This window comes from Pelodiscus sinensis, chromosome 3, assembly GCF_052426305.1.
Source record: "Pelodiscus sinensis isolate ZL-2025 chromosome 3, ASM5242630v1, whole genome shotgun sequence".
Taxonomy (NCBI): Eukaryota; Metazoa; Chordata; order Testudines; family Trionychidae; genus Pelodiscus; species Pelodiscus sinensis.
Window position 1 is genome coordinate 152,631,644 of NC_143054.1, and position 17,717 is coordinate 152,649,360.

Consider the following 17,717-nt stretch of genomic DNA (forward strand, 5'->3'; position numbering starts at 1 on the left):
TTTTCTTTGAGGGGCTGGAGTATGCATACCAAGTGATTTAATGGTAGCTCTCGGGTCCTTCACTGAATGTTGCTTAGTGCCTGTTTGCTATGAAAATAGACCTTTTCCTTCAAACAGGAAGACTTGGAGGGTTTGCTGGACCTCTGGTGGCAGCCCAGATGCTTGGAGCCATGACAACCGCTGCATGACTGTCCCTGAGAACAGGGTTCTGGCTGTTGAGTCAGCCAAATCAAGAAGGGCTTGCAGCGAGGTTCTGGCAACAGTCTTACCTTCTCCAATGACAGCTGAAACTTCCTAAAAGCAGCAGGGAGGAGTTCCTTAATCTTGGACATGGCATCCCAAGAGTTGTAAGTGTAAGTAGGGGCTGAACTGCTGCTTGCTATCAGCCAGCTAAAAGAAGAGAGCTGTCCTGGGCGTGGGTGTGCCCACTACAATTGTTTAGCTCTGCAAGATAATTAACTGTTAACTGTTGATATGTAAATACAGCTCATGCCAGGAAGGGGAGGAAATACGAGGCATGGCTATGTAAATCCAGTTCAGCCAGGGCTGATGGAGGATCAGCGTTGGACTGGAATATGGTGTATTGTAAATAATTTGTGGCTGTTGTGGGGGTCACAAATCATGCTACCCCTAAATGTGGGAACTGTAAAACATGACACCAGTGCTTGCAGGAGAGACACCATCATCGTAAGAGGTCTCTGAGGAACAAGCCTCCCCTCTTCCAGAGTTGAGTGAACTGAACTGCAGGGAAGGGTTAAAGGGCTTGAGTCAGCCTGCTTCACACCTATCAGGTGTGAGCTATAAGACTGGCCCAAGCTGCCCCTTCCCCCTTTATTTTAAGGAGAGACCTAAAGCAGACTCTATGGGTGTGTCTAGACTAGCAAGATTTTGTGCAAAAACTTGCCAGCTGTCTACACAGGCTGCTTGAATTTGCACAAGAGCACTGATGTTCTAATGTAAGAATTCAGTGCTTCTTGCGCAAATACTTTGACACTCCTGCTCAGGGATAAGCCCTCTTGCACAAGAGGGCCAGTGTAGACAGGCACCTTAATTTTTTTGTGTAAGAAAGCCTGATGGCTAAAATGGCCATCAGAGCTTTCTTGCTCAAAAATGCGTCTATACTGGGCATGGATGCTTTTGCGCAAAAGCACTTTTTGCACAAAAGCATCTGTGCCAATCTAGACGCTCTTTTGTGGAAATACTTTTAACGGAAAAACGTTTCCATTAAAAGTATTTCTGCAAAATCATGCCAGTCTATGCCAGACCATGAGGAGTCTTTTTGCTAGTCCAGTGGAAACTGGAATCTTTTGCCAGTCTAGGTGGTGGCTAAAGAGTTGAAATCACTAAGAGCTGAAATCACTGGTTTGGCTGGGAGCCAGACCCATTGCAGCCAGCGAAGCAGCGGCGGCCAGCCGTGTGGCTGGTGGGAACCAATAGCAGGCAGCCGGTAAGAGCAGTGGCAGGCGACCAGCAGCATGGCGCAGCCGGTAGGAGCAGTGGCAGGCGAGTAGCAGCGACCAGCGGCATGACACGGCTGGTAAGAGCGATGGCAGGCTAGGAATGGCGGCAGGCGATCAGCAGCACGGTGCGGCTAGTAGGAGCGGCGGCAGGCGACCAGCGGAGCATCTGGTGGAGTGGAATGAGACAGCTGGTGGAGCGTGGCAGAGTGACTCGTGTTAAAGACTGCAGCAGAATCCTACAGAGAGGTGGGGCCGTCGGCCTGAGACCACGTAAGGTGACCCTGTCTATCCCCCCGCTCCCATTTCTACCCTTGGGAGGTAAAACCCTGCGGGTGAACTTTTGGACTTGGGGTAGCACTGACCAGGGACAGAGACTTTTTGGGGTGTCAGACTTTGGGACTTAGGGGGATTCTTGGCTGGGGGGGGGAGCTTGGCTCATGTTTGGGCTATGAACTCTGTTTGTGGTATTTTCCCAAGTTAATGCCGTATGACTTCTCTCTCTGTTTCATTAAATGTTTCTTTCCTACACTCAGACTCTGTGCTTGCGAGTGGGGAAGCATTGCCTCTCAGAGGCACCCAGGGGTGTATGAATTTCCCAGGTTACTGGATGGGGGCTTGAGCCGGTTCTGTGTGAGATGGACCCCTAGATATTGAACCCGACCCTGGTTGCTGCCAGGCCTACCGGGCAGAAGGGTTATATAAGCATATCTACTGAGGACAGCCTGTTGATTGGCTGTGCTCAATTGAAGACCACCCGCTGCATAGATCTTTCTACCAAAGAGGTCTAATCTTTTGGCCACTTGACTTTCAGGGCCGGCACTTGCTGGCTTTGCCTCTCCTTTTTGTTCACTGCAGATACTACCAATGGAGTAGGATGAGGGTGGGAAAAAAGGAATTTGTACCTCCTAGAGAGAATGAAGTATCATCTTTCTAATCCCTTGCTCACCACCACCACCACCGATGCTCAAGCATGCAACGGGCACACACTTGATTGGAATTGATGTGAACAAGCATTCAAAGAGTCACTCTTTTCAGTCCCAATAGTACATTGACACTCTAAGTCCAGCTCCAGCACTTTTCTCTGCACTCTAGCAGCCCTCACCTCCTCCCCACACCTCCCCCCTCAGAATCTACTCTGTTTGCTTTCCAGGTGTGGAGCTAACCCTTTCCCAGAGACTACAGCAAGCTTATCCCTCTATGATTTCCCAGTCTTCAGCTATCCAGCGTAGGGAGCCAGGAGTCTACCTCATCCCTTTTCAGCCCACTGTGGGCATAGCTCCTTATCCTCGTGAAATTCACAGGCAACTCAACTGCCTTCTGCTTTCACCAGCTTGATCTGACTCTGCTACTCCCCACTTCAGGAGAACCCTCCCCCTGCAGTTTTCAGTTTCAGCTCTAATCCTTCTTCTGAACAATCACTCTCCTGACTCTGCGTTCTGAGCTCTCTCTTTCTCTGAAATTCCCTCTTTCACATCTACACAGCAGGGCAAAAGTCGAATTAAGCTATGTGACTTGAGCTACATCAGTTGCGTAGCTGAAGTTGAAATAGCTTAATTTGGCTTTTGGTGCTGTCTACACAGCAGGAAGCCGAAGGAAGAACACTCTTCCTTCAACTCCCCTTACTCCTTGTTAAATGAGGTTTACAGGAGTAGAAGTAAGAAGTCCTCCAGCTCGCCATTGTTTCGAAATAATGACTTGCAGTGTTGACGTGCTCTTTGTTATCTGTGTAGATGTCAATTATTCCAAAATAATGCTGCTGTCTAGACATACCCTGAGAGACACTGCTCAGCTCCCACTGCCTCCAGTCCCTCAAGGGCCTACAGGCAAAAGAGGGCCTCCAAGGAGAAAGACTTTTGAGCCAGTGCCCAAATAAAATAGCATAGAAGAATCTTTTAAAAGGGGGGACAGTGAGGCAAAAGGTAAAATTTTCTGAGAACTGTAGCCCAGGATTATCTGAGAAACCCCTTCTGAGTTTTGGCTGTGTCTGGAAATTACAGTGGTGCCTTAAAAGAGACTGTGGGTGAGTGGGTAGATGGGAGGGTCTTTCTAATATGGTATCTGCAAGAGATAATGGGCTAAATTCTGTTTCTAAAAGTTAATATGAGCTGTTTCCATAAATCTGGAAGCAGCATTCGGCTCTGCTACAAGCTGAAACAAAACTCAAGGGTGCTCTAAATTGTAGTGGGTTGTAAAGCTGTACCATTACACTGAAACACACTACAGCCACACTTCCTCCAGGAAGCTTCTTCTGCACTAAGGGGTCAGCAAGGAGTGGCACAGATTCTTTGCCAAAAAAGAGATTCCTTTATGCTCAGGGAATCCTCACCTACCCTTTCGAGGCAATTTTAATTCCCCTTTGACCACTCAGTAGTGCCAAGGGGACTTTGCCTGGACCAACATCTGATCGATCAGCCCCTCATTCTCTAGATGTGAATTTCATCTCCAAGTCTGTCTAGTAGGCTATGTCTAGACTACATCCCTCTTTCAAAATTAGGCAGATCGAAAGTGCAAATGAAGCACAGATTTAAATATCCTGTGCTTCTTTTGCATATTCACGTCCAATCGCTGTTTCGAAAAAGGGCATTTCAAAAGTGAAACTGTAGTCTAGATGCAGTTCTTTTGGGAAAAAACCCTTTTTCGAAACATCCCGTACTCCTGAAAAAATGAGGAGTATGGGATCTTTCGAAAAAGGGGTTTTTTTTTCTGAAAGAACTGTGTCTAGACTGCGGTTTCACTTTCAAAATGCCCCTTTTTGAAACAGCGATCGGGTGCACATATGCAAATGAAGCATGGGATATTTAAATCAATGCTTCATTTGCACTTTCGATCTGCCTAATTCACATCCCTCTTTCGAAAGAGGGATGCAGTCTAGACAAGCCCGTACTGTCCTTGCTCTTATATTAACTTAAAGATTAAAAACAAGTCGGTTTTATTTTTTTTAAATAAATGTATTTTAAATGTATTTTTAGAAATATTTGCTCCCAGGATGAAACTGTTATTGAAGTAGTTTTAGATGTTGAATGATAGGATTTTAAACAATTTGCCATATTTAAGAAAAGCCTGAATGGTGAAAGATGAAATGGCGTGCAAAAGCCAAGTGTTTTGTCCTTTACATTTTAAAATTTATGAGCATAAAATCTGGGGAAATCAACATCAGCAGTACTGTTTCAATTGAGAGCATCCAATACAACCCTCCAATTCTCAACGTGGTCAATTTCAAGAGCTGAAAATGGCAATCAGAAAAATGTTATAATGTGAAATGTCTAATAAATCCACTCCTGTCTGTTACTCTGTTTTGTATTCTGTCTTCTTTAATGTGATAGGTCCCTGAGCATTAACACAAATGGGGAGGAGACAGTCATAAACAAGCTGTCAAGCTTAACAGAGCTATACATTCTCGATCTTTGAATAAATATAGACAAGCAAGGCTGGATAATTTGTAACCACAAAGGGCCCTATGTAGGTCATATTGGTTTCTGGGACTATTAGCCCTTGGAATCCCTTGAAACAGTGAGGTGTCTATGGTGCAGAACTGAACAGCCTGGCACTACTTTGATACTCCGTTCCATATATGACAATTGAACCATTCAGAATGATGGTGGAGAAGTAAAGTCATGCTTATATGAGATGGGTTATTCTCAAGACAGACAAGTCAAGCTTTTAAAGGGGCTGCAGCATGAAGAGAGCAAAGGAATCTCTCTAGTAACTGAGAAGACATGGCCCTCAGAGCCAACTCTGTCCATTTAAACAGTGAAGGAGCAGAGTCCATCAGGAGGGAAACAAATCATTTTTCCCGTAACTGAAAATAGACAGGCAACCATAGTAGGGCAGAAGGGCACATTAAAAAGTCTAAACAATATATCCTCCATAGCAGAGATTCTCAATTTTCTTTTCATAATATGGATCACATCACAATAGATAGCTCATTTCATGGATCAACTCTGCTACTGTTCCCATACCATTCCTGTGACAGCTAGAGCAGGTGCGTAATTGGAAATGGGTAATATTGTGAAATTATTTTTTTTAATATAATGCCCCAGCTGGAAATAAGGAAAGACCAATGTGACCAGCCAATTCTGCACCCCAACAGCAAGTACTCCACAGATTTGGTAGAAGTAATATTTCTAGTACTGCAGTTCTGTAACAGAGAAACTTCATGACCTGAATATTTTCAAATGGGCAAACCCAAAATATGCATGCACATCAGTGCGTTCCTGGCTTAGGTACACAAATATTCCTCACACACAAGCTAGTCCAAGTGGTCAATTCCATTTCGTAACAAAAGAATGCAACCCCAACTTGTGTGTGAAGCCAGGCATATAAAAAAGCACATATACACTTCTGCATGCCTTCATTTGAAAATCTGGCACAGGGACACTTAAAAGAAGCAACTGATTTATTATCAGCACTAATCATCATAAGAGCTATGGATGGGCATGATATAAACAAAGAGGAATAGGATAACTAAATAACCGACTTGTAATTGAGAGAGAAGCACATAAATCCTATCACATTAGGGTATACTGGTAACCTGCATGGAAAACATTTTGTTTTGTTTTTACACTGCCAAGATAAACAAATTATAATTAAGCAAGTCACTTTATATTAATACAACACCTCTTCCTGTCACTGTGCATCAAACTATCACCATCTGTAATGGTACTCATTAGAAAGCTGCATCAACTTTGTACATGGATCAGATTGTTTCCTTACCAGCTGCTAAGGTTTGTCCCATGCCTGGTTCACTAGTTACACATCCAATTCGATTGCAGAGAGTAATAGTGAAGTTGTACTTTCTGTACGGTTTTAATCCCGTCACTATATAGGACAGCTCATGAGCTTCAGCTATGTACACAACCTGCAAGGCAAATTAAATGGAAGATGGTATTGGTTACATAATATTTTCACTCCTGTTAATAGAGGCTATGGTCACTAAAAATAAATTAACCTCAAAATTTGTAGATTCCTGCATTTAGACATGGAAAGGTTAGCCAAGACCAATTAGTAGAAAAGGATTATTTTGGTGAATCTCAACAAGCTAAGATTGAAATGATAATACTTCTATCACACTTCTTTGTAATCCAGTTCCTGGGTAGATAAATGAGAAGACATAGTTATTGCCTAATAAAGCTGTGTGATGGTGCTGGTATCACTAAAAACACTTTATGGATGACAAAGATGTCACCATTAGGTGATGAAATCTAAGTCTATCCATCTGATCATAGTGGAATAAGAGACAGGAGTGGCACACATTCTGATGGGAACTGGCAAATAATAAGAAAAGACATATTTTACCCCAAAATTAAAGTAATTTATCAAGGGGTTAGAAATAGGTAAACCTGAATAAGATGATGTTCCTCAGTTCAAATTATTTCAGGTACTTGTTTCTCCAGTAATCTAAAGTCTCACACAATTGGAACCCTTCGGGCCTCAAGCACTTTACAAATAATTAAGCTACAGTTTCAAAAATCTGATGAGGTAGGCAAGCTAGGGGGAGAGGTAGATACTAAGCTAGGGGGAGAGGTAGATACGCTTAAGGGCAGAGATAGGGTCCAGAGTGACTTAGACATATTGGAGGATTGGGCCACTAGAAATCTCATGAGATTCAACAAAGACAAGTGTAGAGTCCTGCACTTGGGACGGAAGAATCCCAAGCATAGTTACAGGCTGGGGACCAACCAGCTAAGTAGTAGTTCTGCAGAAAAGGACCTGGGGGTTACAGTGGATGAGAAGCTAGATATGAGTCAACAGTGTGCCCTTGTAGCCAAGAAGGCTAATGGCATATTAGGTTGCATTAAGAGGAGCATTGCCAGCAGATCCAGAGATGTCATTATTCCCCTTTATTCGGCTTTGGTGAGGCCACATCTGGAGTACTGTGTCCAGTTCTGGCCCCCCCACTACAAAAAGGATGCGGACGCATTGGAGAGGGTCCAGCGGAGGGCAACCAAAATGATTAGGGGTCTGGAGCATATGACCTACGAGGAGAGGCTGAGGGACTTGGGTCTGTTTAGTCTGCAGAAGCGAAGAGTAAGGGGGGACTTGATAGCAGCCTTCAACTTCCTGAAGGGAGGTTCCAAAGAGGATGGAGAGAGGCTGTTCTCAGTAGTGACAGATGGCAGAACAAGGAGCAATGGTCTCAAGTTGTGGTGGGAGAGGTCCAGATTGGATATTAGGAAAAACTATTTTACTAGGAGGGTAGTGAAGCATTGGAATGGGTTACCTAGGGAAGTAGTGGAGTCTCCATCCCTAGAGGTGTTTAAGTCTCGGCTTGACAAAACCCTGGCCGGGTTGATTTAGATGGGATTGGTCCTGCCTAGAGCGGGGGGCTGGACTTGATGACCTTCTGAGGTCTCTTCCAGTTCTATGATTCTATGATAAGGGGATGGTTGGATGAAATAACATGATCTTGGTAACTAATTGACCATTCATTATAGGGAACTTTCTGGGTGTCTGGCTGGTGAGTCTTGCCCACATGCTCAGGGTTTAGCTGATCGCCATATTTGGGGTCAGGAAGGAATTTTCCTCCAGGGTAGATTGGCAGAGGCCCTGGAGGTTTTTCGCCTTCCTCTGTAGCATTGGGCACAGATCACAGCTGAAGGACTCTCTGCATGTTGGGGCCTTCAAAGTATTTGAAGGCTTCAATATCTGAGACATAAGTGAGAGGATTATTCTAAAGGGGTGGGCGAGATTCTATGGCCTGCGCTGTGCAGGGGGTCAGACTAGATGATCATAATGGTCCCTTCTGACCTTAAAGTCTATGAGTCTAAGTATTCTGGTCTCCATTTTACAGACAAGCATATGGAGGCATAGAAACAGTACCATAAATTATATGCTTAAATCAATGTCAGAATCAGAATGCAGGAGTTCTGTCTGGCATTTCCTTGTTCTAGCTACTGGACAACATGACAGCTTGTTGCATTTTTCATTCAATATAATTGCCAAAATAATTAAAATTATAAATTCAGTTTGGTCAACCCCAAACATTTAAAAATTCTGACTAAGACCTAAAAAACCTGGAGTTCTTTTTACTTGCCTTCTCTTTTATAGGGTTCATATTTTCAACCAGAAGACTAAAAGGTTATTATAAGTTGAACCTCCAAAATCCAGGACTCAGTGGTCCAGCAACATCCATGATCCAGCAGGACCACAGATGTTGCTGGATCAGAGCCCTAGCACCTGGGAGTGTGAACTCCATCACGGGAGCCCTGGCCGCATGGGATAGCAGAGGGGCAGCCAGCAGCAAAAGTGGGACAGCCAGGAAGTCCCATCCCCAGGGACTCCCAGCAGAGCACAGCGGAAGCAGGGCAGCCGACAAGCTCCGTCCCCCGGGATTCCCAGTGAGGCGCGGAGAAGTGGGGATGCTACAGCTGGGGAGCTCCATTCCTGGGAGCTCCTGCAGGTTGGAACCCAAATCCACGCTCTGCAGGCTGGAGCTCAGTGGCAGTGGTGCTAGAATGGACACAGCTGCAGAGAGGGGGAGTGCCCTGGGAGTTGGTGACAAGGACCCTGATCCCACAAATTCCCTCCTTCAGGACAGGTCAGGTCCTGAGGGTGCTGGACAAGTGAGTTCCAACCTGTAATTTACAACCAATAGCTGAAATCCTCACAATAAAAAGACTCCAGGAACTGGAGTTTAATGAAAGAAAGAATATTGTAACAAATGTGATCAAACTGCAAAAATGGTTAACACTGCAAGTCCTACATTTACATGGTACGTTTCATCCTGAAAGGTACCCAGAGTGCTTCATAACCTATGGATTGAATTCTAACCAACACTTACACAGAGAGAGAAAAGCCACAGGATAATGAGAAGTTCATTACAACCATTTTTCATTCCCATTTGGGGCTCCACCCAAAACATTTCCACGCAGTGTAGGATTTCTGCTTGTGGAATTGCAGTGGTACTTTCTGGGATGGAGTAAAAGTCATTACGCAAACTCCATGGGTGCCAATGTGACACTATAGGTGCTCTGGGATTGGTTCAGCACTGACCACTGACCAGTCACCCAATGATAAGCTCCTCCCCTCCTCCTCCACCTTGCTCTACAGTGAAGAGGAGGTGCTGAGAGGGGGGGAAGGAGTGGAAGAAGTCAGGGGCAGAAGGAAGTGGAGGGAGGATGGTGAGAGCTTGGGGGAGGGGCAGAGTGAAGCTGAAAAGAGCAGGATGGAGGTGGAGCTTTGGAAGAGGAGTAGAATATGGAGCAAGGGGGGGCATTGAGGGAAGGGGGCAGAGTGGGCATGGAGCATGTCTGAGATAGTAGAAAGTTAGCGCCTGTGGCATACTCCAACAGTGATCGATTTACATGTGCCTTGCACACAGATTATTCCTGCTTTTAGCACAGCTCTGGAGCAAGTGTACTTGAAGGAGCTATCAGTAGTCATCTGGGTAAGGCAGGATTGCCAGCCCCAACAATTCATCAATCATCAGGAAGGACCCCAAAACTCATTACATGTATTTTTTTAAAAGCCATGATGATGACCCACTATTGTTTCAATCTTTTAATTTGCCTTTTGAATGTGAAGATCGTGACTTTAAGCTTTTCCCTGAAACAACAAGGGTCCCACACACACACACACACACACATGAACAAACAAAGGCTGAAATTCTTGCATAATCTCCAGACTCCAAAAGTGAAGGCTTTGAAAAAAACAACAACCAAGCCTTTCAATAAAACAGAGATGTCAACACCAGCAAGGGAATAGTGAGGCTATGCCTGGATTGCACATATTGCTGGGCACCCTGAGGGCACACATATATGCTTCTTTTACAGAATCAACATATGCACAGCTTGAGGGGGTTTACACAATTCACCTGAATTGACTCTTGATATCTGGGAATTTCTGAAATACAACTCTCTTCAGGGGTACAATTCAATGCCTCTTTATGCAATTCACACAATGTTACAGAAAATGAAAAGAATGTCAAACTGCTGGATGAGGAAATTAGGTAAGCAGAACATACAGTAAATAGGCAAATAAAAATTTTGCCATGACACCAAGGCTGATACCTCCACAGATCAGCAAAAAATGAAAACAGATTGATAACAATACCTGAGAAAATGCTGGCAAGATGTTTTGTGTGGTAATTATGTTGATGCTGTATCCCATCACTTCTCCTCTTGCTACATTATTTTGTGGCTTTTCCCAAGATACATTGAGAGAATACGGTGAAAGAGGGACTACTGATGGAGATGGCATGAATACAGGAGCTAAAAACAAATGTGCTAATTTACCATAAAATAAATGAACAACATGTGTCATGCAAGTTTTCTTACTGTATTTGTAAAATGCCATCTGTTATAGGCGATAAAATGTCTTTTCACATCCAATTCCTTAATAAGCACCTTGTAAAAAATTAATTTTCGGGTCTAAATGGAATTGTTATATTGTTTTTAATATTATGTAAAAAGCCAAAAAAAATCACTTGTGTAGAATAAAACCTTGGTTTTGTGAAGCACATGCTTTTAAAGAAGTACTAACTACCACTTGGCTACTAAACGCCTTTGTTGTCAGGTATAAGTAGAAAGTACAAGATGAAAAGCTCTCAGATGCAAAATCTTAATGTGATCTGGAAAACCGATAAAAGCAGCGATTGTTCAATGCTTAAACAGCTTTTTGTCTGCCGGGCAGGTTTGAAATTAACACATTTCTCACTTCTTATAAAGCAATGCTCCTGTCTTGGATAACAAAACCTGAAAAAGCACTGCAGTAAAAGTCCCACCTTCTCACTTTGTAATGATAGAATCCCAGTTCGTAGTGCCTCTTAGGTACAAAGCCCACACTTGTGGACCTCTTTCCAAGTGCAAATTTGACACTCCTATGACATATGCTGGGGGGCTAGGAAGGCAGGCTGAAGACAAGGGGCTGGGAAATATGGGGGCTCGGGGCAGGTGGGGGACACAGAAGTCAAGGCGGGGTAGGGAGCTCAGTGGGAAGTGTGCAGGGGTTCAGGGCATGGGGTTGCAGGATTCAGGGCAGGGGGCCTGAATGCAAAGGGCTGGAAGGTGTTGGGAGCTCAGGACAGGAGGTGAGGGGTTGAGGGCAAGGGGCTGGGAGGTATGGGTACAGGAGTCAAGCCAGGGGTGGGAATCTCAGGGGAGGGGTGGGAGGTATGCAGGAGCTCAGGGCAGGAGGGGTGCAGGATTTGGGACGGGAGTGAAGGGTTCAGCACAAGAGGGCTGGGAGGTTATACTGGTTCAACGGTGGCTCCTTCCATGGGTTAGGGTCATGCTGCCCTGGTGGCTTCTTCCATGTGGGGGAGCAGGGCTGCACTGATCAACACCCCCTGGCTGGTGGCTCCTCACAGTGCTAGAGTGACTGGATTCCTGGCAGAGGGGAGGAGCAGGAGCAGGGCTGGGCTACCTGGGGGGGCTTTTGACGAGGGGACAGGGCTGGGCTTCTCAGCCCCTCTCCCCCAAGCTAGCCAGAAGCTCCTCCTGGGGGGAGGGAGAGAGATTTCTGGCTGACTGGGCTCTTTCACTGTCTGTTGCTGCAACCGAGGGCTGGGGGGAGGGTACTGGGAGCAGAGGACTGCTTGCCTGCATTGATTGGTGGTTGGCAATATGGAGAGCCCTGGTCACAGTTGGCCACTCTCTTCCTGATGAGCCCCCCGCCCCTGCCCCCACCACCATGGTCACTGTTCAGTATAGCCACACTTGCTGCCTCCTCTGGTCATTGTGGAGCATAACTGTCTTTCCTATCAGCCCCCTCCCTTTCCATGTAATGGAAAACAATGAAATTCCAGGCTTGTCCCATTCTCCTGGTACAACCAAACCCCGACCCTGCTTTGAGTTATGATACGAGAAAGCTGCATACTAAATTTGGGGGTTCTATCTCTTACTATTTATGAGGATTTCTTGATCAAACAGACTCACAGACAGACGGACTCATGGACAGACAGACACACAAACTCTCAAGTGTGTGTGTGTACACAAACCAGATAAGAAGAAAGACTAATTCTAAAAGAGGTTTTAGTCCAGCCTCCCATTTTGTGGAAGCAAATAACTAGGGGCATGATTTTGGATGCCAGCAAATGTGGGCAACACCACTGAGACATTTAACTGCTGAAATCTGAGTACTTTCGGGTAGGTAAAGCCAGATCCATCAATAGAGCTCAATTTCAATTTAGCCAAGAAAACAAGGGACCTTATTCTCAAAAGGACTCAGTATGTTGAATACTGAACTCCTGAAAATCTGGTCATAGGTGTCACAGTGGCAGCTGCTGTGTGAAGAGCACTTTTGAAAATCTGGTCCTTACTTAGGTGCCTGGCTCTTATTTAATCCACAAGAGAGCTGAGCTCTTAAAAAATGTGTGTTCTGAATACTTGAAAATTCAGGGAGGAGCTTTTTTGGAAAAACTAGCACTATATGTAAACTAATGCTTCCATTTAGGAAGTGTGTATTTAAGGTTAGGCTTAGGATTATTAACCTTTCTTGAATAAGGACTTAAACGATATTTTTTGCATCCACATCTGCTTCTCCCAAAATTGCAAATGCTACAGAGTCTGAGTTTGTTGACCTTCAAAGCTCACCTCAAGTACTCTGTATATTCTCTGAGGTTTTCAGGGGAAAAGTAGATGAATGAGTGTTTGCTTGAAGGAGATATATGCAATGATGGGGAAAACTGGATAAAATTCAGAAACCCAAACTTTAGAGTAAAAAGATTTTTGATATCATATGGCCTTAGAAGCTTGTTTCAGTGTGATTGTGATTTTTCATCCATAGTCATTTTACCTATGCTAAATTCCTAGCAAATTTAAGTGAGTTTTGAATAAATAAGATGAACAGAATTTGGCTCAATAAAGCTGTTTGTTTAACATAAAAGCTTTCTTTTTGAATGCAATAATGCAATCTGGGTTTTTAAAAATGAGTTATTATGAACTAATACTTACCCCCTTCTCCAGTTCTTGCTGATATCCAGTCTGAAAATATGCTACCAGCCATGTTTATAGCTAAGACACAAAACTCATACTCTGTGAAAGGCTCAAGATCAGTAATTGTGGTACTAATCTGAGGCGGCATTAATGCGTTTTCATTAGCAGACTCCATAATTGGCTGAGGACTGAGCCATCCACTGCTCTGGAAGATGCGGCTTTCAGGAGGAATATGACTTCCATCTGATTGTAATGCTCCTCTCATATAGATTTCATATCTTATTATAATACCTAGAAATAAAGTGAGCAAACAAAGGTAAGATGTTGCAAATTGTTATTCAATGCACAATTAAAATATCAACACAAAAATATTTTAAAATGTTTAATAATCTAGCAGAGACCACAGAAAATATAATGTATGCAAAGGTGTAATTTTAATTCCTACAAAAGTTCATATAAGTTTGGGATATTTTTTCCTTTCAGAAGGTTGAAAAAGCTACTAGGGGGGAAGCTGTTCTAGATTTGATTTTAACAAATAGGGAGGAACTGGTTGAGAATTTGAAAGTGGAAGGCAGCTTGGGTGAAAGTGATCATGAAATCATAGAGTTCATGATTCTAAGGAACAGTAGAAGGGAGGACAGAAAATTAGAGACAATGGATTTCAGGAAGGCAGATTTTGGTAAGCTCAGAGAGCTGGTTGGTAAGGTCCCATGGGACGCAAGACTGAGAGGAAAAACAACAGAAGAGAGCTGGCAGTTTTTCAAAGGGACATTATTAAGGGCCCAAAAGCAAGCTATTCCACTGTGTAGGAAAGATAGAAAATATGGCAAAAGACCGCCTTGCCTTAACCAGGAGATCTTGTATGATCTAAAAATAAAAAAGAAGTCACATAAAAAATGGAAACTAGGACAAATTACAAAGTATGAATATAGGCAAACAGCATAGGAATACAGGGGCAAGATTAGAAAGGCAAAGGCGCAAAACGAGCTCAAACTAGCTATAGGCATGAAGAGAAACAAGAAGACATTCTATAAATATATTAGAAGCAAGAGGAAGACTAGGAACAGGGTAGGCCCATTGCTCAGTGAGGAGGGAGAAACAGTAACAGGAAACTTGGAAATGGCAGAGATGCTCAATGACTTCTTTGTTTTGGTCTTCACTGAGAAGTCTGATGAAGGAATGCCTAACATAGTGAATGCTAGTGGGAGGGGGTAGGTTTAGAAGATAAAATTTAAAAGAACAACTTAAAAATCACTTAGAAAAGTTAGATGTCTTCAAGTCACCAGGACCTGATGAAATGCATTCTAGAATACTCAAGGAGCTGATAGAGGAGGTATCTGAGCCTTTAGCTATCATCTTTGGAAAATCATGGGAGACAGGAGAAATTCCAGAAGACTGGAAAAGGGCAAATATAGTGCCCATTTATAAAAACGGAAATAAGAACAACCCAGGAAACTACAGACCAGTCAGTTTAACTTCTGTGTCAGGAAAGATAACGGAGCAAGTAATTAAGGAAATCATTAGCAAACACTTGGAAGATAATAAGGTGATAAGGAACAGACAGCATGGATTTGTAAAGGTCAAATCATGTCAAACCAATCTGATAGCTTTCTTTGATACGATAATGAGTCTTGTGGCTAAGGGAGAAGTGGTGGACGCGGTATACCTAGACTTTAGTAAGGCATTTCAAATGGTCTTGCATGATATTCTTAGCAATAAACTAGGCAAATACAACTTAGATGAGGCTACTAAAGGTGGGTGCATAACTGGCTGAATAACGGTTCTCAGAGAGTAGTTATTAACGGTTCACAATCCTGCTGGGAAGGTATAACAAGTGGGGTTCTGCAGGGGTTTGTTTTGGGACCAGTTCTGTTCAAAATCTTCAACAGCGATTTAGCTATCTGCATAGAGAGTACGCTTATTAAGTTTGCAGATGATACCAAGTGGGGAGGGGTTGCAACTCCTTTGGAGGATAGGGTCATAATTCAAAATGATCTGGACAAATTGGAGAAATGGTCTGAGGTAAACAGGATAAAGTTTAATAAGGACAAATGCAAAGTACACCACTTAGGAAGGAACAATCAGCGTCACACATACAGAATGGGAAAAGACTGTCTAAGAAGGAGTACGGCAGAAAGGGATCTAGGAGTTATAGTGGATCATAAGCTAAATATGAGTCAATAGTGTGATGCTATTGCAAAAATAACAACATGATTCTAGGATGCATAGACAGGTGTGTTGTGAGCAAGACACAAGAAGTAATTTTTCCACTTTACTCTTCGCTGATTAGGCCTCAGTTGGAGTATTGTGTCCAGTTCTAGGCACCACATTTCAAGAAAGATCTGGAGAAATTGGAGAAGGTCCAGAGAAGAGCAACAAGAATGATTAAAGGTCTAGGAAATATGACCTGTGAAGGAAAACTGAAAGAATTGGGCTTGTTTAGTTTGGAAAAGAGAAGATTGAGAGGGGACATGATAGCAGTTTTTAGGTATCTAAAAGGGTGTCAAAAGGAGGAGGGAGAAAACTTGTTCATCTTGGCCTCTGAGGATAGAACAAGAAGCAATGGGCTTAAACTGCAGCAAGGGAGGTTTAGGTTGGACATTAGGAAAAAGTTCCTAACTGTCAGGATGATTAAACACTGGAATAAATTGCCCAGGGAGGTTGTGGAATCTCCATCTCTGGAGATATTTAAGAGTAGGTTAGATAAATGTCTATCAGGGATGGTCTAGTCAGTACTGGGTCTTGCCATGAGGGCAGGGGACTGGACTCAATGACCTCTTGAGGTCCCTTCCAGTCCTAGTATTCTATGATTCTATGAAAATGTGTTGTTGTTCTATCACAACTTTTCTTGTTATTGGATTAAACATTTGGTTTTACAACCCACTTAATTTTTGCACTTGAAAATATCTCAGGTTGAACTGTTGTAATTTGATTTGTTATGCTTTTTCCTTTAAGGACAGATAAACGGTTTGTAGGTTTCAACTTGATCTAGAGAGTTTCTACATGGATACTATAGCAGTATAGCATAATAGTATTTTCAATGGTCTCAAATTGAAGTGGGGGAGGGGTCTAGGTTGGATATTAGGAAAAACCATTTCACTGGGAGGGTGGTGAAGCACTGGAATGGGTTACCAAGGGAGATGGTGGAGTCTCCATCCCTAGAGATTTTTAAGTCTCGTCTTGACAGAGCCCTGGCTGGGATGATTGATTTGGGATTGGTCCTGCTTTGGGCAGGGGGCTGGACTTGATGACTCCTGAAGTCTCTTCCAGCTCTATGATTCTAAATGTTTCTGTAATGGGCAGATGATGATTTTAGTGACAGTAATGAACAGTATTTTTAAAATAAGCTGGTGGAATGGGAGCCTGTTTTCTGTCCATTTTCCATCAAAGGGAATCTGTTAACTATGTGGCAAGATCTCAATGGCCAAGAATAGATGTTCACATTAGGCAGAGCGCATTACTTAAGTACATGCCTAATCTTAACATATGAGTGGGCCCATTAACCTCAAATGCTTCAAGTTAGGCATGTACGTAAGCACCTTGCTAAAGTGAGCCTGACAAAGCAGAATAATGTAAATATTAAATGGGAGACTTCTACAAGACCAGGAACTGCTCAGCCAGAAGTTAGATAAGCATCATAGTGAATAAGTATCTCGAGCCACATTTATGGACTTCAGGAAACTGAATAACCATAACAGGATGGGAAGGGGGGAAATGACTTGTCCCCTTGTCTTTTTGACAGACAGGAAGATTTGATTAGGCATCAAAGAAATAAAATATCATTGTCCACAGTTGCCTGCTCTTACAAGTACATGTAAGTTGTAAGATGGTGATGTTAACGTACAGATAATTGCATTCTATCAGGACCTCATTGTTTTCTATGTCATTCTTTGAAAAGTCACATTTGTTAGTATTAAGTTAAAAAAAAAACCACATACATAGCAATTGTTACCTTCCCCAATATAAAATATCCTTTGAACTTTAGAAAGTACTAAGAATATGATATTAGCAATTAGGAGTTGTTCCTGCTATTCATGCTCCTAACTCAGCTGTGCTCTAGGAGAGGCATAGTTACCAGAGGCCTCTGTGAACCCAAAAGTTGTGACTTATGTGCACTAACCAATCAGGAGGTTCTTACCACTCATTCACTTTAACACTGAGTTTTCTAACAAAGTGAAGTGCTTCTTCCATCAGCAGCTGCTGGGAGAGTGTGAATGGAATCCAAGAGCTGACATTCATAGCTTTAACTACCATCAGCTTACAGATCAGGGGGTGGCAGCAAGCAAAGAGAAGCACTTACTGTATGATGGCAAGACTAGCATTGACACAAGTGAATACTGCAGTGCCTATAGTCTGGCAGTACTAAGCCTACAGAAACATTCTA

The 17,717-nt window shown here is 43.2% G+C and overlaps 1 protein-coding gene and 1 long non-coding RNA gene across 2 annotated transcripts in view; one reads left to right on the forward strand and one right to left on the reverse strand.

Annotated features, from left to right (window-relative positions):
• LOC142828022 (uncharacterized) overlaps window positions 1-17,177 on the forward strand; it is a 30,125-nt gene extending 12,948 nt beyond the window's left edge. Inside the window, exons 2-3 of the long non-coding RNA XR_012902930.1 lie at window positions 13,502-13,649; window positions 17,076-17,177. This is a non-coding gene — a long non-coding RNA (uncharacterized LOC142828022). The remainder of the gene's footprint in view (window positions 1-13,501; window positions 13,650-17,075) is intronic.
• Window positions 1-17,717, reverse strand: part of LOC142828021 (usherin-like) — a 176,890-nt gene that overhangs the window by 14,945 nt on the left and 144,228 nt on the right. Inside the window, exons 17-19 of the mRNA XM_075925196.2 lie at window positions 13,352-13,624; window positions 10,512-10,669; window positions 6,174-6,318 (exon numbers count right to left, since the gene is read on the reverse strand). Coding sequence (XP_075781311.2) covers window positions 6,174-6,318; window positions 10,512-10,669; window positions 13,352-13,624 — 576 coding nt within the window. The remainder of the gene's footprint in view (window positions 1-6,173; window positions 6,319-10,511; window positions 10,670-13,351; window positions 13,625-17,717) is intronic.